This window comes from Vulpes lagopus, chromosome 24 (genome assembly GCF_018345385.1).
Source record: "Vulpes lagopus strain Blue_001 chromosome 24, ASM1834538v1, whole genome shotgun sequence".
Classification (NCBI taxonomy): domain Eukaryota; kingdom Metazoa; phylum Chordata; class Mammalia; order Carnivora; family Canidae; genus Vulpes; species Vulpes lagopus.
In genome coordinates, this window is record NC_054847.1 from 32,058,386 (window position 1) to 32,080,143 (window position 21,758).

Consider the following 21,758-nt stretch of genomic DNA (forward strand, 5'->3'; position numbering starts at 1 on the left):
AATGTTCAATGTATGATTGTATATTCCTTTCATAAATGCCATGAGCTTCTCTAGAAATAAGGGGAAGTGATTTTGAGTGTGCTGTTTTAAGTTCCAGCTCTTTGAAGCTATTAATATATGTTTGTCTTTTAACATATTTTTCCTATAAATTCATCTTGCTGCTGATGTAGCAATATCCACAAGAACATGTTGACTTCAGGACACATGGCTTTAAATCATGACTGTACAACAGGATTTGGCACTGCCCCAAAGGACCAGGATATCTGGTGCAGAAGCCTTGCTTTTAAGCACTTCTTTATGAAGAAAAAGGAGAAAGCCAGTTCTTTGATGGACTCATTCTCTCCCACAAACCCCAGCTGCATGTTTATATGGAAAACATAATGGAACACCTCCATTGTGAAGCTCTAACATCACCAAAAACAAAAATTCCCACCTCTTGAGTTCCTATCACTTAACAAAATTGAAATAGATCTAAGGGGTGAACACATTGGATCAACCACTATTCAGCAGGCACATATTGTGCAAGGAAAGAGTCACAGTTAACTATTCAAACACTTGGGACCCCGAGTGTTTAGAGATTAGCTAAAGTGATGACAGAGCATAGCCATCAGTATTCACATTTAGTCTTTAAAAGCTGTGGATCAGAGATTTCAGGCCCTTTGAGATAAATGTCTTCTTTGAACATGTTCATAGTAGTTCATTTTCAGTGTAATTTTAGACCTTTGAACAGGAAAATTTCCTTCTATGCTTCTACAAAGGAGCTTTAAGAAATCTATGAAACACTAAGCAAACCACAAAACTTCTGTAAATCTGTTTCCTACCCCTGTTGGATACATAGACTAATACTCCCATGCATAGAAAGAACCTGTTAGTATACTTGAGATTCATCCACAATACAAGGCAGATTATTTCAACGAAACAAGTCAGACATCAGTCCTGTCCATTAATAAGTTCCGGTGACTGGCCAGGCAAAGAGATGTGTATATAACTGGAGCTTGGATCAAAATGTAAGTCCAGTTTTCAGGCCCAGGAGCCCCATTAAAATCTAGCAGTTGTAAGGGGGCCTGGGTGGCACAGTTGATTGGGTGTATGACTCTTGGTTTTGGCTCAGGTTGTGATCTCAGAATCATGGGTTCAAGCCCCAGGTCAGACTCCATGCTTGGCACAGAGTCTGGTTGAGACTCTCCCTCTGCACCGCCTCCCTCCAAGTAAGTGGATAGATCATTAAAAAACAAACAAACAAACAAAAAACCTGGAGTTGTGCTACAAGGAGGATTATAATGTGCAGAACAAAAAGGATAACTGCATTTCAGTACTAAGTCTTTGCTTCCTAGTCAAAGAAACTGGGAGGAAATGTAAGGTTAAGAGTCAATAAAAGTATCCAAGTTATTGTGGGTAAGTCACTTAACTCTCGGTGCTATTGCATCATCTATAAAATTGACACATCAGTGACCCCTGCCTCACAGTATAGCAGATAAGGTTCATTATCTAAGGGAGAGCCTATTATTAGGAAGTCATACCACAAAAGTAGCTCCCATGCAACTATCTAACATCTGGAATATTCACATTACTTCTGTAAGTAAGGCCTTGTCCCCTAAGATAAAAATGCAAATGTGAAACCTTGAAAGGAAACTTACTTACTAGTTCCTGTCTTCATGTTAAAGTCTCTGCCCTGACAAAATGAAGGCCAGAGAATTAAAAGAAGATGTGTTTGGGGTCAGGGAGGGTAAGAAGTTCAGAATGAGAGTGGAACAAGGGAAAGCTAGTAGGATTAGTGAGTTCTCCCTAAATCTTGGAAACTTAAAAGAGCCCTCATTTGCGGGAGAGAACACCCCCCTCCCCAGCCTGGAGAGGAGAAAAATCAGTATCACAGCCTCACGTTTACAAAGCACCAGCCTTGAGCCCAGAATCCTAGATTAGCGCAGACAGACTTAATGGAAATAAGTCAGTGTAGACCCACTAAACCCTATTTATACCAATAGGAACATGTCATTTTCTTTCCCTGCTTTGTCTTTCTCTTTCTCTTCCCTTCCATCCTTCCTTCCTTCCTTCTGTCTTTCTTTCTTCTCTTCCTTCCCTATATATTCATTGGAGTTCAGAGGATGCATATATTTGCTTCAGGCAACTGTCTGAGTCCTATCAGTTTTTCAGCAGAAAATGTTTTGAAGGCTGGTTTAGAGGTGTGCCCAATGGCATGTTGGTGAATATCTAAAATTTCATGAACTAAAATGAAATGAAAGACTGTGTGAATCCATCCACCTAAAATATTGAAAATAAGCATTAAACTGCCTCAATGCAGGTAAAGAGAAGTGACATGCATTTATAACAGTTGAAGAGATGATATGGGCAGAAACAGCACACAGTGAATTTAGAGCTCATTTCAAAAATTGGGTAGACTTTACTGCATCGATGCTTGTAGTGAGCTTATCTCCTTTTTACAGATGTGGAACCTAAAAGAATTTGATAAATTTTCTTTCTGGCGTTTATAGTAAGAAGGGATATTTCTTTTACTACAGGGAAAGCATGAAAAAATATTTAAAGGTTATATGCATAAATATATGGATATGTATGTGTGGTGTGAATACACCGCTGTCCCTGTTCTGAGTTGATCTTAGGAGAGATGGCTGACCGGGAGCATTAGCTATGCCTTCCAAACATGGTTATATCATCATTGTCTTCATGAATATTCACTTCTTTAAGGAGAAGGTAATGTGTATATACTGCTGATAAGAGGGAGCCGATGGGTGAGTGTCAGTGTCCAAATGAGTCTCACCAGCAGAAATACTTTTCAACCCAGAACTGTAACTACCTTTACAGCATCTGAACTGCAGAGGATTTATTAGGGAGCCGAAAGGGCTCAGAGCATGCCACCCGTATGTCACTACAGCATAGAATATTTTGAGCTGAAGGCGGAGCTCTCTGCCCTCCCTTTATCTACCTATAAACAGAACATAAATTCCCCCTTATCTCATCCTCTTTCTGGTGTGGAAAGAGAACAACCTTTTCATCAGAGACGAGATGGCACCAAGAGTCTACAAGAACAAACTTTACTACCTAGCCCTTATCCTGCATTAGGTTCCCCATATATTTGCCTTCTCATAGTTTGCCACCCCTGGAAGCTCAAAGTCCTTTTCTTTTCTCTCTTTGTCGCATCTCTACAAAATTATTGTTCTTTGCTAAGATGCTGTCTAAGCCCAAATTCTAAACACTCCTTTGAGTTACTCATCACTTAGTATTCCCATGTGTGTGCATAATACACATGTTAATAAACTTGTTTGTTTCCTCTTGTTAATCTGTCTTTCACTGTCTAATTTGCATGGCTTCAGTCACGGAGCCTAAGATGGGCAGAGGAAACTGATTTCTTCCTCTCCTATAGAACTGAACTTAAGGATCTAAGATATAAACCCTTAGGCATGTGGTGCAGCTCTACCACAAACAGTCCCATGCTTAACTGATGATGTGTCTAAGACATCTTCCCAGTTACCAAGAATTTGTGACAGCCAGAATGAGAGAGGAGAGGGGAGTGGACTATGTACATCCTGCTGAGTCCTGGCTCTTTTATACAGTGAAAACTTAAAGCTACAAAAGTAATGAAAACTAGATCTCTTGTTGGAAAGGAAAACTGAGATAAGAGGGGAGATTGGGAGCTTCAGCTTCTCTTAATTGCCCACACCAAGTACATGTGGCTAGATGTCTAACTTCATCCAGAGCAGAAATTTATCTCTCCAGTAGCTGGAAACAACCCCACACACTACACACACACACCGTTTCCTCTGGCCATTTGATGACTATCTCAAGAGATGATAAAGCAGCCCCCTCCACACCCCAGATGTATCAGGAGTTTGGCATGCATTACTTCCTTATATCCTCATGTCAACAGCATAAGACATTATAATCACTCTCATTTTACAGATAGAAAACCTGAGACTTAGGGCCAAAATCACATACCTCGCAAATGGTAAAACTAATGGTAAAACCAGGTCTATGGAGATGTGCTTCCAACCACTGCTCTCTTCACACTGCCTACTATGCATGATAAGAACACCCTTAATTTTGCCAAAGAAGGTATGAACATAATTTCAATGTAAATCCTTCCCACCTGTCTATATCCAGTTTAGTGAATTAATCAAACCGAAAGTAAAGCTAAGAAAAAAGTTTTATGGAAACCATAAAAGTAGAGATTCTATTCAAATTTTTCATGAAAATGACTCATCCCACACTCTTCCTGTAACAAGTTCTCTGGCTCATTATTGAGCCTAGTTTCCATTTGCTGAGGTTACACTTCATTACTGCAGAATTCCTTAAAAATAAAAACATCAAACATCAAAGCAGAAATTGTTGTCTGACCTATTTTTGATGATTATTGGGAACAATGAGGTTTCTATGCATTTCCCTCGCCTTTATGCTCTTTCTTCGTGATTACTCCCATCTTTTGTAATTCATTATACCCCAAGGCAATTACTGCATTTTGTGAAATGCACAGCATTAAAAGGAATTTCCATGCAGGGTTACAGAAACTGAATGCCACATTTCTGAGTAAAGCCCCCTTCCTTAGGGCATTGTGAATTAGCCTTTCCATGCCAACATGGTTGGATGGAGACAGTTTCTTTAGCAGTCCCACAGTGTATTGAAAAGCCCTTGAATATAATTTTTCTTCTTAGACAAGTCCATTCGTGACTGCCCAGGACAAGTTACATCCTATGCTTCTCTCTCCCTAACCCAGCTATTGCTCATCTAGCCGCTTAGCTGAGGATGCCAGCCTTTCATGGAAATAGAAATTAAACAAGGATCAATCTAAAAAAAAAAAAATAAAAAAAAAAATAAACAAGGATCAATCTGAAATCTTTCTGTGACTGTAAGGTGGTACCCACCTCTAACCAGGACATACCAGAGGTCTGGCCTGACAACCTGGATTTTCAAGTGTAGACATTTGAGCCAACTGCCACCATCTAAAGCCTACCTCACCCATGAACAAAGTAACTCAGACCTTTCTCAACCAACATTGTACTTCAGTGTACATGACTTGAAATTTCATAAGCTTTGTTGAAACATTGAAAATTAAAGATTTTTTTGTCTTGTTTTATTTAATGGAACTAATGCTTCCAAGAATTGGATCATAATTATATTTCTACAGCTTTAAAACAAAACAAAACAAAACAAAACAAATTCTTAATAATAAGATAAAGAGCCAAGGATGTGTGGCATTGAGTTCAATATTACATTGAATCTACCATAAATATTTAATATAAAAGAAGACAAGAGGGATCTTTAACACCATTTCAAGGCTTTTCTAAAGAGAAATAAGAAAGCGTGTGGTGGAAGAGAAAAGCTGGCAGGGCTAGAAGATAATCACCCCAGAGGAAAACTCTTCAAATTCAGCAATTTAAGAATGAATATGTTGAAATCACAAACAAGGACTAAATAAGTAAGGAGCCTAACTAATTCCCCCTGTCTGGCAATAAACAAGTTGCCGAACCTTCCAGAACCTTAACTTTCTCATCTGTAAAATAAAGTTTACAGTGTCTTTGTCAGAGAGCCGTTGGGAAAGATACATGAGGTCACATACGTGAAAGTCCTCTGTGAACTGAAGGGTCCCTACAACAGGAGGACCACACCATCAGGAGGACAGAATATAGTGGAACTCTGGACTTACCCTGCCCAGAAAACTGATTAGAGAAAACCATGTCTTCCTTTCCCTTTCCTTCAGCTTTTTCTCTCTCCTTAAACCCTTACCTATGTGTGTGTGCGTGTGCGTGTGTGTGTGTGTGTGTGTGTGTGTGTGTGTGTGTGGCTCTGCTTCTCAACAACAGTTGTCTCATAATTCTGCTACTGACACTATCTTTTGCATGATAACATTCAATTTTGACTACTTCCGAGTTAGTATATCTACCATCAGTGACTTGTACTCTTCAGTGATTTTTTTTTTCCAAAGTCCTAAAAAATTGAATGGGCCTTTTTAAAAGAGGTTCTACAGTACAGTTCTCTCTAACTAGGGAGCTAATAGCAGGTTCTCCTTTGTGGCAGAGAAAATCTTTATCAATTAACCAAAAGACTTTAGTTTCCTTTTCTATATGAGTATAAGAAAAGTCTACATTCTACACTAGGTGCTGAAAATAAACTCCTCAACAAAAACAGTCATGGTCCCTATCCTTGAGGGGCTCGCAGCCAAGTAGTAAATAATAAGAGTAATGAGAAGATTAAAAGCAGCAGCTAACACTGATTGAAAGCATACTGTGTGCCAGAGATTGTTCCAAGCAATTTAAATGTATTTAATCCTTGAATAAGTTGTCTTTACTCACCGTCTCTACATCTTCACCTCCTCTTCTTTCTTGAAATGACACAATTTAGACTTTTGTTCCCACATCCATTAAAATAACTGTACTCAGGGCTTCTAACTTTCACTACGTTGCCGAATCAATTGAACCCTTCTCAGTCCTCCTCTTGCTCAATGTCTCGGGTGGATCTGACAAAAAGTTGACCTCTATCTCTGTCTTGAAATACCTCCCATACTTGCCTTCCTGAATATCATCTCCTGCTTTCCTCCTATCTCACGGGGCAGCTCTTCCTCCACCTCCATTGCCAGTTCTTCTTCATCGCCCTGATGTCTTGATGTGGGAGTGTATCAGGCCTCAGCCCTCAGGACTTTCTCATCTCTGGCATCATACCTTCCTCGGTGATCTATATGCCCTTGGTAATTTTAAACACCTTCCGCATACCAATTACTCCAGCTTGTCTGTGTCCCCTGAACAGTAGACTGTCTAACTAGCTATTCAACTTGTATCAGTTTGCTAGGGCTGCCATAACAGAATAGCATATACCGGGTGGTTTCGACAACAGAAATCTATTTTCTCAGATGGTTCTGGCAGCTAGAAGTCCAAGAGGTCAGCAGGATTGGTTTCTTCTAAGGCCTTGTTCCTTGGCTCCCTCTGTCCTTGCATGGCCTTCCCTCTGTGCAGGTCTGTGACCTAATCTCCTCATCTTATAAGAAACCACTTGTACTGGATTAGGGCCCACCTGTTTTACCTTAATTACCTCTTTAAAGATCCTGTCTCCAAATAAAGTCACATTCTGAGGAACTGAGATTAGGACTTCACCATATGAATTTGGGAAGATACAATTCAGCTCATAACAAAACCAGATACTCAACTTCTCTACTGCAGTGAATAATGGGAATCTCAGACTTAATATGGCCAAGACTGATCTTTACATTCCATTCTACCCTCACCCTGTTGCACCTTCCAAAACCCTGGCTTTTCTTTCAGTGCTCTCCATCTTCATTCAGTTTCTATTCAATGCCCCCTCCTATCTAATGTATACTCTTAATTACTCTCTAACCACACATCGTGCTACATCTTTATATATTTATTGTCTCTCTCCTACTAAAATGTAAGCAGGACAGGATTTTGTTCTGACCCTTCCCTCATCCCAAACACTAGGAATGGTGGACTGATACAAACTAGTTCCTCAATAACTATATGTTGAATGAGTAAATCTAATTATTACAACTCTATTAGATAGAGTTATTGTTATTGTTTCCATTTAATAGGCAAAGAAATAAAAGCTCAGAGAAAATACATAACTTCCCTCGGGTCATATAGCTAGAGTTTGGAACCAGCTAATTTGAATCCAGTAACATTCCAGTGTGGCAAATGCTATTTCTAGAGAAGCATAGAGTGTACTGGAGCCTTTAGGAGGGGTACCTAACTCAGGAGTTTATAAGAGGAGACAACTGTTAAAAAAGCAATATGAGAGAAAGTTCCAGGCCTCATGAATCAACCTCACATATGCAGGTGAGGTAAGATCCTAAACCAGGTTGGTGCTCAGTAATTAGCCAACTGAATGAGTAAACTAAATAAATAATTACTCTATTGTATAAACCCCGATAAATCAGAGCACACCATGGAAGAAGACTATAGTACTTAGCACTCTATTTAGTAATGAACTATTAAATTTAAAGAGAGAAAGGAAAAAAATGACTACCACCACAACCAGCCACAGCTCCCAAGCCTATAATGAAGCTGTCAGAATAGGCCACTCCAGGCCAAATATATTATGATATAAATGTTGGTCAACAAGATCACAACAATAATTAAAATCTAGTTCTAATTTCATCAAGACCTTGAGGGAAATGGTAAATTTAGCAGAAAGTTGCAACATATAGCAGACCTCGAAGAATCTGTGAAGAAGTTTATATAACTCCCTAGTGGAAGCAATCAAAGCTAAGTCTTTTATAATCCACACAGAAGAGAAACAAGAATATTCAATCGCGGGCACAGAGAGAGATGGTTCTCTAAAACAAGAATGAAAACTTTGCATAACTGCGTAATTTATTTATTTATTTTTTTTATAACTGCTTAATTTAAACTTAAACTACTTTTATCTCACCATTATAGTATTCATCGTGCTAATGTGACAATAGCAACCCATTTCTGACATTAGATATAGTTTTTTGTAAAATTTCAAGAGTTAATTAGGAATTCACTTCTGAGGTGTGCTTCCTTCTGAAATAATGCTATCTAGAATCTGGATTCTCATTTGGGGCACTGATTGCCCCTAGAGTTGAAGTTACCTAGCCTTTGGATCCTATCACCACTCCATGCTGAAGTGTTAAAATGTCAATTTTAGGAATTGTAGCCTATAGGAGCTGCAAAGGCTACAAGTAGTATGGCCAAGTCTATTTAAGTACTTTAAGAAAAAGAAAACATGGCACCAACTGGGCCAAAAGATACTACCCCGAACCTCGTCTGAGAAAAAATTCTCTATTGAAAAACATGCGATTGGAAAAATAATCAAACTCCCTTTGAACGTTCCAAATTTATGAATTTGAGTCATCAAGAGGGTGCTTTAGAGCCATTGATAATGCTGAGGACTAAAAATACATTTATGGGACATGTTTATCACATTCTGTGTAAAACCCTATGAGGATATTGACTAACTAGATTGAATTTATAGATTAATTTGAGAGGAATTGTTACCTTTAGGCTACTGAATCCAACATCCATGATCATGGCATGTCTCTCTATTTAGTTTTTCTAGTTATGTTTCCTAGAGCAGAACTTCTCAACCTTAGCAATACTGCCATTTAGGGCCAGACAATTCTTTGTTGCCCTGTGCACTGGAGGATGTTTAGCAGTATCCCTGGCCTCTATCCATTTGATAACAGTAGCATCCCCTGACCAGATGTGACAATCCAAAATGTCTCCAGACATTGCCAAATGTCCCCTAGGGGCAAAATCATATTCTGTTGGGAACCACTGCCTTAAAGAAACTTTTATAGATATTATCAAGGAGGCATGAGCAAACATTTATTGCAGCACTGTTTGTAATAGCAAAACATTAGAAATAGCTTAGTTGTCCATTAGTAAGAATATGGAAAAAGTTGGTTTATCTCTGCAATAAAATTTTATAAAGCAGCAAGAAATACAATAGAAAAATGATCTGCCCATCTATCTATAAATGCAAATAAATCTAAAAAAAGGTGAATAAAAGAAGTTGCATAAGACTAGTACAATGTAATACCATTTAGACACATTTTAAGTACTTAAAACAATGCAATACTTAAAACCACTCTAAATACCCAAACAATACTTTAAATAGGTAAAAATCTAAAAATTCACATGGGGATTATTTCCATAAATTTCAGGATGGTTGAAGAGACACAGAATAAAAATGTGATGGGGCATTAACTTTAGTTTTCTTAATTTCATTTCTCTAAAAACTAAAGTGATATGAAAAAATTATAGCAAATATAATATACTTTGGGTCTGGATGGTAAACTTAATGAATAAGTATCTGCTATATTATTCTCTGTATAATTCTACATACTTGAACTACTTCAAAATAAAAAATAAATGGGATCCCTGGGTGGCTCAGTTGAGGTCTGCCTTCAGCCCAGGGCGTGACTCCAGGGTCCCAGGATCGAGTCCCACGTCGAGTCCCGCATGGAGCCTGCTTCTCCCTCTGCCTGTGTTTCTGCCTCTCTCTGTGTGTCTCTCATGAATGAATAAATAAAATCTTTTTTAAAAATATAAAAACATAAATTATATTTTAGAATAAATCCATAAGTTATCTTTTGAAAGACTGCCTAAATTGGAAAGCTTGTACTTTCTCAAGAGTAATTTGTTTTCAAGTGTTTCATTAGGCTTTTTAAAGAGTTTCTTAATTTCCCTCAACACTCATTTGTAAACAAGAGCTAAACATTTGTTTCAAGTCAGTATTATTCATCAGTCAATAGTACAAATCCTACAAGATTCTCTCATAGATTAGATGCTAGATCTGCCAAAGGAGGCTTTAAATTTTCCAAATATAAAACACTCATAATTGAGCTTACTAACATTAGAAGGTTCAAACTTTGACAGGGTATTCAGTATTTAAATTATACCAGGAAGCGTGCCGGATCCTTATTTTGGAATGCTTCCACTGGCAGTGAAGACCATCTCTATACCTGGAATTAAGATAACTGGATACACTGGCTGATTTACAGATCAGTTTTGCAATTACTTTTTACAGAGTGCTATAGTTTTACAAATGCTCTTCCCTACCTTCGACAAACACAATGAATTCACAGCTATAACTAGAACTTGGCCCTTCATCTTTTCATAGGACCTATTAATTTTCATTTTTATGAAATAGCTTTCTAAAGAAGAAGTTTTAAAAGGAAAAAAATATATATTGTTTCACACTGAGATTGACAATCCCTGAAAAGTCTGCAGCTATATTTAAGTCAAAGGTCAGTTCAGATGGAAGTTTCAACTTATTTTTCAATTTCTGCTGTTTTAAAAGGCCATGTGACTTAAAAAGCTATTCCTTTCATACAGCAAGAAAATGGATGGTCCCAAATGATGAGAATAGGTGATAATAATCATAATTATGATAAAAGCACCATCAATGTACTCTCCAGGAAGATATTTTATACGACATCAAGAGCTTGGTACAAGAAATGAAAAGAGAAAAAAAAAAATGTGCTGGTACTGCCAGTGCTCAGGCATTATTTAAAGCCAATCACATGTCAGTGATACAAAATAGAATGTTAACAGGTGTCAAATTCAGAAATCAATAAGAATCTCCCCCCTTTACTTTAATGGTACAAATTGAATACATGTACCAAATTCTAGCAATGAGAGATGTATTTCTTTCTAATCAATTGTGTTAGTAAATTGGGTGCTTTAGTTAGTGATGTGGGGGTTTTTTCGAGTTATGTTAAGTATTTTCCAATTTGAGTTGTTTACTTATCTGTGCTGGGATGAATCTTCTCTACTTAATATCCAGAGAACACAATGTAGAATGTGCCTGAATTTATGACTCATAATAAATATAAAAGAGACATTTTTAACATCTGTATTTAAGAGATTTTGAAGAAATTACCACAGGGAATAATTCCTTTGAGGCCAAAGACCCTGCGGAGGGGCTCACACTGCATACAAATCATCTGGAACACATGAAAACCCTGGACATGGCCTCAAACGGATCACCCTGGAGAGAGTCAGCGTCTCTGGCTGAGGAATCTCCGTGCCCATTGGGCTTCACTGAAAATAAGGGGAGTAAATAGAGGTTTATCAACTGAATGTTGAGAACTCCAGCCTAAAGATACTAATAGCAGAGATAAGAAGGAGAAGCTTATTAGCCTCAAATAATGATTATGCTCATGGATTCTGTGGGTCAGGAACTTGGGAAAGGAATAGCAAGGGTGACCTTCCTCTGCTCCACAGTGTCTAGGGGTCTTAGCTAGGAAGGTTCAGAGGTAGGGGGATGACTCGTGCCCTGGGGGAAGAAATCATCTGGAGGCATCTTTACTTACCCATCTGACTATCAAGACCAGGTATAAGCTGGGACCCGCTGAAATTACAGTCCTGAACACCCACATGGGGACTCTCTATGGTGGCCTGGCCACACAGGGCAACAGAATAGTGGCCTCCAACTTTTCACATGCTGGTTCATGGCTCCAAAGGTTAATGTTCTGAGAGAACCAGAGCAAAGCTGCAATACACAGGCATAGTATTTTACTCCTGTCCTGTAACAGGAGTGAAAGGTGTGAGTGCCAAATGTAAGCAGGGAAGTGATTTGATCAAGTCGCCATTTAGTGAACTACCTAATGGGGTAGATGGAGGCAAATACCAGAAAGAATCAACTAAATATGTTGAAATAATTGTTTCTGGGTAATCGTAAATGATAGGAGAGGGGAATTATTCACGACAAATATTATGGAATAATAATTCGTAATAAGGGCAGCCCCGGTGGCTCAGTGGTTTAGGGTCTGCCTTCAGCCCGGGGTGTAATCCTGGAGTCCCGGGGTTGAGTCCCACGTCCGGCTCCCTGCATGGAGCCTGCTTCTCCCTCTGCCTGTGTCTCTGCCTCTCTCTGGTCTCTCGTGAATAAATAAATAAAATCTTAAAAAGAAAAGAATTCTTAAAAAAATAATTCATAATAAACATTACATAATACTCAAGACATATTATGGAAATACATTGCTTAAAATCATAGACATGTTACAGACGCTGAATTCTAAGACGGCCTCCATGTTCTTTACTCCCTGGTAGTGAGCTATATAATCTCCTCCTTTGAGTGAGGACAGAACATGTGACTTGCCTTTAACCAATAGAATATGGCAAAGGTGGCAGGTTGTCACCTTCTTGACTATGTAACTTGATATAAGACTCTGTCTCAAGACTGGAGAAAGAGCTTCTGTTGCCAGCCTGGAAGAAGCAAGCAGGTTGGAGAAGCCCCAGTGACAAGGAACCAAGGGGCCACTTCTAGGACCTGAGGGCAGCCTCTAGCCAACAACCAGCAAAAAGCTTGGGTCCTCAGCCATACAGCTGTAAGGAAATGAAATCTGCCAACAACCCAGATGAGCTTGTTTTACTCAACTGTGATTAGATTATTTTGTGTTTTGGTTCTCAGTGGCAATGACCAACCCAACTAACGACAGGCATCATTTCAAAAAGTGTAATTGAAGGGATCCTCTTGATCTGGACCCAGATCATCAGCTCTTCTAGGACTACTCCTAGACCCTGAAGATACAGTCTGCTGTTTTCTTGCTTTATTTTGTGACTGATAAGATTAGTAACAGATTTTTCCATATTCAGATATCAGGCTATTCCTCTATAGTAAACATATGATGTTTCAACTAATCATCATGTATTTTTAACTATCAATTATGTTCTATCTTTGCAACATTAAAAGGAATAAAAACATAAATGTCCCTCTTCTCTAAGAACATATAATCACAGTGTGAGACATAGTGTGAACCATGAACAAATAAAAGGCAAGGCTCAATAGTAAATGAAGCCGACTGCGTTAAGTCAACTGTAGGAAACCATATAAGGCTGGAGAAAGGAGAGAGATGCTCTGGTCCAGAGCAGGTCCACGGAAGGCTCCCCAGGTGAGAAGTTGGATAAGACCTTCCAAGAGGAGTAGGAGTTTAGCAGATAACAAGAGGAGCAGGCACGCAGGGTGGGGATAGAAAGCGAGCAAGAATCAGAAGTCAAAAACTCAACAGGTGTTTGGGACAGAGTGAGCAGAGAAATTGCTTGGAAAATGTAGAGACAGGCTGGAAAGCAAACATGGGAGCAACGCATCCGAGTCCAGAACCACCACTTGCATACTGCAGACACTCAGATGAGAGGTGTGAGTGCCAAATGTGAGCAGGGTAGTGATTTGATCAAGTCGCCGTTTTAGAAAGACTTTAACCCGTCCTCTGATTAAGAAAGAGAGAAGACCAGGGGGCAGTAGCCAGCTTTCCCGGCATAAGAATTTAATACCTCAAAGTGAAACGGCAGCCGTGTGACATAGAGGCAGAAAGAAGCAGAAGAGAGAGTTAATTCCAAGAAATAAATGGATGGAGTTGGGTCAAATAAAACAAGAATAAGAAAAAGGTTCATTAAAATGAATGTCAAGAAAAAAATTAAAATAAAAAAATAAAATGAATGTCAAGGATGAGAAGAGAGGTTCCCGTTCCCAGATGTTTCGCCCCTCCCATGACCTCCCCCTCTCACAGACTGTGGATAAAAAAGGAAAGGACTTAGACAAATAAAGACAATATTATACTTTGTAATTTGGGGTTGGTGGGTGGTGGGGGGGAGCTTTGAGCTCTGGCTGCACAGAGATGCACTTACTATTAATGCATTTTAAGAGACAAAAGGCATCCTACAGGGCATTGCTGAGAACTCTTCCCCTCCTGATTTGCAGGCAAAGGAATTTATTCTCCGGTGGTTTCCCTGGAGCATTCTTTCTTTCTAGCGATGAAAATCCAGTGAGTGGTCTCATCCAAGCAGACCTTCCCCAAGGCCACGCATCGGGCTCCCAGCCACTCTCTCCTTACCTCCTCCCTGCTCCCTCTGAATAAATTCTAACCATAAGGGACAGAGCAGCACTTGGGCAAAAAGCTTCCCAATGCAAACACCACTTAGGCTGACCACGTGGTTTTGCACATGTGCCTCTGCTCCAAGTTGCAAATACTGGTGAAGCGGATACAACAAATGTCTTTGAAGTTCATTGGCATGGGGAGTCCGCACTGAGGGGGCCTTTTCCTCGTGTATGTAGCACAGTGGGGTCTCAGGGAGACTGAGGGAGGTTGAGGAACCACGGGTTTACCTTATGGGACGGTTGGCAGAGATGAAAGGGTTGCATGCCGGGAGTCATACTGCCCTGCTCTTCCCACCAGGGCAGATATGGCCAACAGAAAATCAGCTTACTCTGTCACAACCGTGGATTATGTATATGGTGATCGTTATACAAGACAACCTCAAACCTCATTCTCTTGGGGAGGTTCCAGTTTGCCAAGGACTTCATGACCTCCTAGCCTATTCCAAATCTACAGCCCTTGTAAGGCTTTGCCATATTTTTCTCTCCCCCTCCTTGTAAGAGTGTAATAATGCCTATGTGTATTTAATCAACCATTTTCTTGCATTTGGTATAAAACAGTCTACTCTGACCCTGTAATTCCGAGCATCTCAAAGGAGAAGGAGTCTAGGAGAGAATGACCAACTCATGTGTCAGATAAGGTGGCAAAGAGCAAATTAAAAGACACTTAGGGGCACCAGGGTGGGGGATGCTCAGTGGTTGAGCGTCTGCCTTGGGCCCAGGGTGTGACCCCAGGGTCCCGGAATCGAGTCCCACATTGGGCTCCCAGCATGGAGCCTGCTTCTCCCTCTGCCTATCTCTGCCTCTCTCTCTCTCTCATGAATAAATAAATAAAATCTTAAAAAAAATTTTAAAAGACATTCAAAAGTGACTTGTTTCAAATGGTATCCAGATCAAACAAAACAGTGTGCAGGTGATGTTGTGCTCAATGTGTTTACAGGTACAGAAACCACAGAACCACGGCAGGGAGCACATGGGGAAAAAGGCATGAGATAAACACAGGTGGAAGCCGAGGGCTTCTGTGCAAGCTCCGGCCTGTACCTGGGTCGGCCTCCTCTTGCTGTTTCCAGTCAGGCGAGGAGACCACCCATTTTCCAAGGCATTAATAGGATGACTGACTCTTAGGTTCTTCAGTCCAATGTCACCTCTAAGATCGTCCACTCTAGTCTTTGCCTTCTGCCCTTTAAATCTGTCCGTGGCTCCCTACTGACCACTGTCTAGGCCCCTTCAATGACCACTTTTATCTGAACAAAGAGAAAATTTTGTGACTTAGTAGAAGGTCTCGTCCACTTGAAAGCAGAGCAGACGTGTTCCTCAGAACGCCCGGTACGATTTCCTAGCCCAGAAAGCTGCCTTATATACGGTGTGTGGGGGCGCCTGGGTGGATGTGTGGCACCAGGGGAGAAGGGCAAGAAGTAAGGACAGAAGAAATAAATGAATAGCGTGAGAATCCATCCAGAGACAACCATGAGGAGAACTGGATGACATTCAGGTAATGCACACCTGTATAAAAAGCTTAGACTAAAGCCTGATTTTTGGTAGCGTATTGAGGTGGGAAACAAAGACAAAGGTAAAATCACTAAATTTCCTTACTCCCTGCAGCCCATTGATGCATCCTTGAAACGGGCAGAGTGACCTTCCTCTAGGAACTCAGCTGCCTCAATGTTCATACTTTGCTCAGGACAAAGGCGGCCTTAGCCCGACCCCCAGGACCCCGTAAGTCTACTCTAACATGTAAAAATTCCTTGGAGACTCCCTTTATCTCTGCCCCCCCAGATACGTGTGACCCACTGATACACATCTGAAGGGCCTCGTGATTCAAGTTTTATTGGACAGCAACAATAGCCAGCGTCCTCGAGATCCTGAAAACCTTGCTTCCAAAATAAAAAATTATCTTTTAAAACAATTTTAAAAATTAAAAATTATCTTTAAACAGTTACTTTTCCTTAAAAATAATCACCAATTGGAATTTCACGTTTCGTCAGTACTGTTTTCACTGCAAACAAGTGAATGCCTTCTTCTAGTAGAGTTGGTTTGTGGTTTCTGTATTTTCGGACACTGAACAATCAGTCTTAAAATTTAGTCTACTGGGCCACTGACCAGACTGAGATCCTATAGAGTCCAGCTGCCTCCTTTTAAGAATACCACAGCTGCTCTTACTTTTTAAATACTTCTTTGACATAATTCATCGAACCCAGTGAATTCTTATTTGCTCCCTTCAACTTGTATTAGTTTGGGGTGTAGTTTGGCTATTTCTATTATTCAAGGTGTTGACCTCGACCTTTAATTAACAACAGCAAAATCACAAAACATTTGCTACCTGTTTCCAAGCCTGGAAACTCTTAGACATCTGGAGTGTGAAGAGGAGGCTAATTTTTGTGCCAACTTAGAATCCTTTGAATTTCTAGGGTCAGCAGGAAATCTTAGCTGGCTGGTGGGGTCATGGACAGATATTTTAAACTCTAAGTTCACGACCCTGGATGCTGCCCAGCATTTACTCCGAGTCGCTTCCTTCCCAATAGAGCATCTGTGTTCTATAAGAGGAGCTCGGAGTCTCTGCACACTCACTGCGGCCGGAAGAAGCCCTTCCTGGGCCCCCGGCTCTGGAATCCCTAACAGACTCCAGTCCTACGCTCACGGCTCACCCCCTCCTTCATCACCTCTCTCGGCAAGTTCATCTGGGAGACCGTAACCCCCAGGGATACCCAGAAACCACTGCCTGTGGTTTTGCTATTTCCCTGACTACTGCAAAATGCCAAGCGTGTACTGGAAGAAATACAGAAGTCAGGCTGGGTCGGCTTCAAGCAATAACTTTGTACCAAGGAAGAAATGATACCACTCATTTCTCTTGGGTTTAGAAAAATAAGACCCTGAATTTTTTGGTTAACTGTCTTCTCAAAGCTGTTGCTATCCTCACAGGGTCTTCCAGATTAACATTTAGCCTTTTTACCCTCAGTACCTACGTTTGCTAAGAAAATACTCTTCGGATGCCATATTTTAACTAATATCTCAACACATTTTTCAAAAAGAGGGCATGCGTCACCTTAAAATGTCCTCTATGCCAAACTCTTCCCTCAACATTTACCCAGTGTCCACAAGTTCCTAACCATAAGCAGGAGGCCCATGTTCTAACACATCTTCTTAATCTCCCTTTACCATTTGGTTGTGTGTAGTCAACAAAAGAAAAAAAAAATACAACGAAAAAGAAATCTTCCACTAAGTTCCCCAACTGAAATGAGAATTGCAAATGGTGGTGTGACTTAAATATCAGAACGTTGCCCCAATCTATTAGCTACTTGGGAACACTGTGACCTTGTAGGTCTACAGAAATATCACTTCAAGGTCCATAGATGTGGGACAGGGAGAGAAAAGGTTGCCAGATTAAGTGCAGAATTGCCCTAAGTATTGCCTAAGAAATGATTATTATTAACACATTACTGTTTATGTGAAATCCAAATTTAATTAGACATCCTGTATTTTGTTTACTAAATGTAGAAACCCTAGGAAGGGGTAACTCATTGCCCCCAAATTGGGAGATCCTCGAGGGGAGAGAGGGCAAGAGGGCACGTGGACTGCAGGTCCCCTTAGGCTTGAATCTTCTGATTTGGCTGCATTACTAGGCTCACTCACCTCTCTCCTTCTCCATTGACCCAAGCACTAGACACAGCCTCTTTTCCTTGTTTTTTTTTCAAATTGCCACTCAAATACGAATTACGTTTTTACTGAGTATTCAGAGCTGCACAGAGAGGTGACTTTTACCTTAGAAAATTCACGGAAGTTTTCCAGTTACCCTCACCACTGGTCCTCTCCTTTCTGTGGACGCAGCATTCCGAGGCCTCCTGAACCCCATCTGTGCCCCTCAGTCCTAGCTTGTCTGCCTCAGGCCTCCAGATTCCTATACTTTTCTTACTGCAGAGCAGTTTGGAACTAAGCTAATTCCAGGCTTATTAGGTTTGCTCAAAGGCTCTCAACTACAACGTGAACGTGTGTCTAAATAAAGAGTAGTCACTCCCGAAGCGCAAGCTTTATCAGCACTTAGTTTTCTATACTCCCTTCCATATGAGGGAAGCAATAGCATTTTTATAAAGTTCAGGAAAACAAGGCTCAGGAGAAAAGAGAAAGACAGGATTAAGCATCCCCAAAAAGAACTGTCTGAGGCACAGTCTTCATATGTGTGAAATGTTAAAATAAACGTTAGCAACTGGTTCTCTGCCTCCACCAAGCCTGTAGCTAGAGGGGAATAGTACAATTACTGTGGGTAGGATGTTGGTCATCTGCACAAATAGGCCTGTTGAACCTGCATGTACAGAAGGGATCACGTAAGAGCAATAACCCAGATATCATAAATATGTGCCTCCCCTCAATACAAACCTTCCAGTGGGCAGTCAGAGCACTGTAGTCCTCCTTCTGAGACTCTCTAGATTCCCTCATGATTACATGCCCTTCCCCTAAAGACAACTGAGAGAAGCATGTCCCCGGGGCCACCGATGCCAGTGTCTTTCATGAGAATTTGGATGATGTGCTAATCATATTTTTAATTTTTTTTTATATTTCATGATGCTCTAATACCTTGGGGTTTTGCGATACTTGAAAAGAACTCAGACTTAGCTATTCTCTAGAGAGAGCAAACAACTTGCTGTGACCAAAGCAATCAATCCAGAATCCATGCCCACGTCCACCTCCTTTTATCAGACTACTCCCTCTGGTCCAGGACACTATGTCCCATCCCTCAAATCCCCCTGGAACTGGGTCCTGACAACTAGAGGCTACCCTTCTATCCCAGAGACCAGCAAAATTGCTCAAACTATGAAATAAATTGTCAAGGTCAGTTATGGCCTTACCTTATACTCCACTGAATTACATAAGACATATATTAATGTGTCTGTACATGCACATACAAACATGTACCACTTAGATACATATATGCACATGTACTATATTCATAGTTATATAAAATAAAATGTTATCAAACAAAATATACTCACTCAGAGACATGTGAATTCCCAGGAGCACAGGAGCAGCTTGCCTCAGAATTCTTATGAGAAGATAGAGCCCAGGGAAAGAGCTGGGCTAGAAGGAGAAAATCTGAATTAAGATACATTCCCAGGAAATTTGCAGCAATTATTACTTCCCTCTCTTGGGACGTCCAACCTGACTCTACCTCAGACGTGACTCTCTTAAGGCAGAGCCACAGGCAAGCCCTTTCCAAATGTCCTTCCCCCGAAAGAAATTGCCCGACAGTGGAGCACCTGGGTGGCTCAGTCAGTTGAGTGTCTGACTCTTGGTTTCAGTTCAGGTCATGACCTCAGGGTGGTGAGCTCGAGTCCCATATCAGGCCCCGCACTGGGTGTGGAGTCTGCTTGAGACTCTCTGCCCCTCTCCCTCTGCTCTTCCCCTCCTTCTCCCATGCTCTCTCTAAATAAATAAATAAAATATTTAAGAAAAAGGAAATTGTCCAACAGGAATCATACTTGGATATACGTCAAAGCTTAGCTATCCATCAAATTCCTATTTTCTTATACTTCAGACTCCTGGCATAGTTCTATTTCCCAGCTACCTACGAGTCAGGTGTGCCCCTGTGACCGAACTATAACAATGGGATATAAGCAGACATGATGTGCACCACTTCCTGGCTGACTTTGCAAAGTGGAGCTACAGGCTGGACGCTAAAGCTGACGATGATGGTGAAGCCATGGAAAGAAGATGCCTGGGTCCGGATGACGCTTCCTGGATGACAGCCAACCTCTGCCCAGAGGTACTTGCTAAGAGTCTAGGTGAGTAAGGACTAAGATTCTACTGTATCGGAGCCATTCTCAGAGTGGAATCTACTTGTCGCCACAGCCCAGACTTCCCAACTAAGATAGACGCCAACAGTTGCAGCAGCCTGAACCACACTTGATATTTTCAGCAAATGCTAAAAGTCATTTTCTCTTTCCTCTGATGCTCCTACATTGAAACGGCTAAAATCCCCTAGGCTATAGAAGTCGCTGAGCACCAAAGATGTTCCCATGCCAGGTGATGCTTCCACAAACTAATGTTTAAAGAGCCTACCTCAGGGAATATGGAACGACTCTGCTTTGTGATTGCTTTTAATTGGTGCCTGTCATCTGCTTGATAGAATTTTATTAGCAGAAGTGTAAACACACATTGCAATCTGCAGAACACAGGAATGCTAAGTAGCTTATGAAATTCAAAGTTCTTTTATCTTTAGTATTTGCTGATAACTCATTAAATGTTCCTCAGTGTTACACGTTGTGCCGCAGAGATTTCCTTGCACTGAAGAGTGATGATGTGGAGACGTTAACACAGCAAAAGGGCTGAGGGTTGCTCAACATGGAACAAAATAGGAACAATCTTCCACGACCAAAGACTTCACTACAGACAAGAGAATAAATAGTCCTTAGATCTTACTGCTTTTTTAAATGAATAGAATCTGCCAGATAGTTCTTGCCAACCATCCCAATGTTATCAGAGCCATGCACTAGTCCCAGAGACAAGCTCACACACACTCTCACACAGACACACACACACACACACACACACACACACACTTATATAGCCTTTAAGTCTTGTATGTAATTCCAGGGGATTTTATACTTAATCTGAATTCAACCAGAGATGGATGTCCCTGGTCTTCTGAAGGTCTGTAGGCCATCTGATTCCCTGGAATGCAATTGTAGTGTAACAGTCCCATGCTGGCAGATCTGTCCCAAATAAGGCAGTAACACAGATCTCATTATTGGTGTACCCTCGACAGTTTAGGCCCTGATGTTTTACGTGACTCTATGGCCAATAAAGCTCCATTCCTTCCTTGGCTAATGTGCATAAAAGAGAATCAGGTGGATAGGCTGCGGCTATATTGAAAACGAGGCTGAGCTAGGATGAGAGAGTGGAAATCCTCACACCCAGGCCAATTTTTTCACTGCCTACACTGCCCTGTTTGCATGTTCCCCATTTAACTGGGAGACAGCTTCCCTGAGTTAACTACCAGAAGACATCCGAAGCCTTCCTGGAGGCAGGTGAGCCAGTTTCCTTCTGCCACTTTGTCAAATATACAGCACAGGGGGTGACATACTCCACAAGGAATCTCTGCTACACAGCTGCTGACAGACACCAAGAGAGTCTCTGTCTCTAAGAAATTAGTCACAGCAACCTTCCAACACGTGGAAAGATTCCTTTACTCGAGGTTACAGAAAGAAGTCAACGTTATCAGAGACCAACAAAATGGTATGGAGAGTCTATAGCTCTCAACCCCCACTGTGGTTGTTTTCGTATCTAGCCACATTAAAATCTGAATAAACTGTGTACTGTTGAAATAATATTCATCACACTGGAATGGAAGCACAAATCTGCATGTCTGGTATGTGTCTGTTGACGCTAGAGATAGACGCCCCTGGTGG

The 21,758-nt window shown here is 40.9% G+C and overlaps 1 protein-coding gene across 1 annotated transcript in view; it reads left to right on the forward strand.

Moving 5' to 3' along the window:
* Positions 1-21,758, forward strand: part of LOC121481877 (nuclear RNA export factor 2-like) — a 68,572-nt gene that overhangs the window by 7,109 nt on the left and 39,705 nt on the right. The window contains 1 exon segment of the mRNA XM_041739478.1: positions 19,969-20,132. Coding sequence (XP_041595412.1) covers positions 19,969-20,132 — 164 coding nt within the window.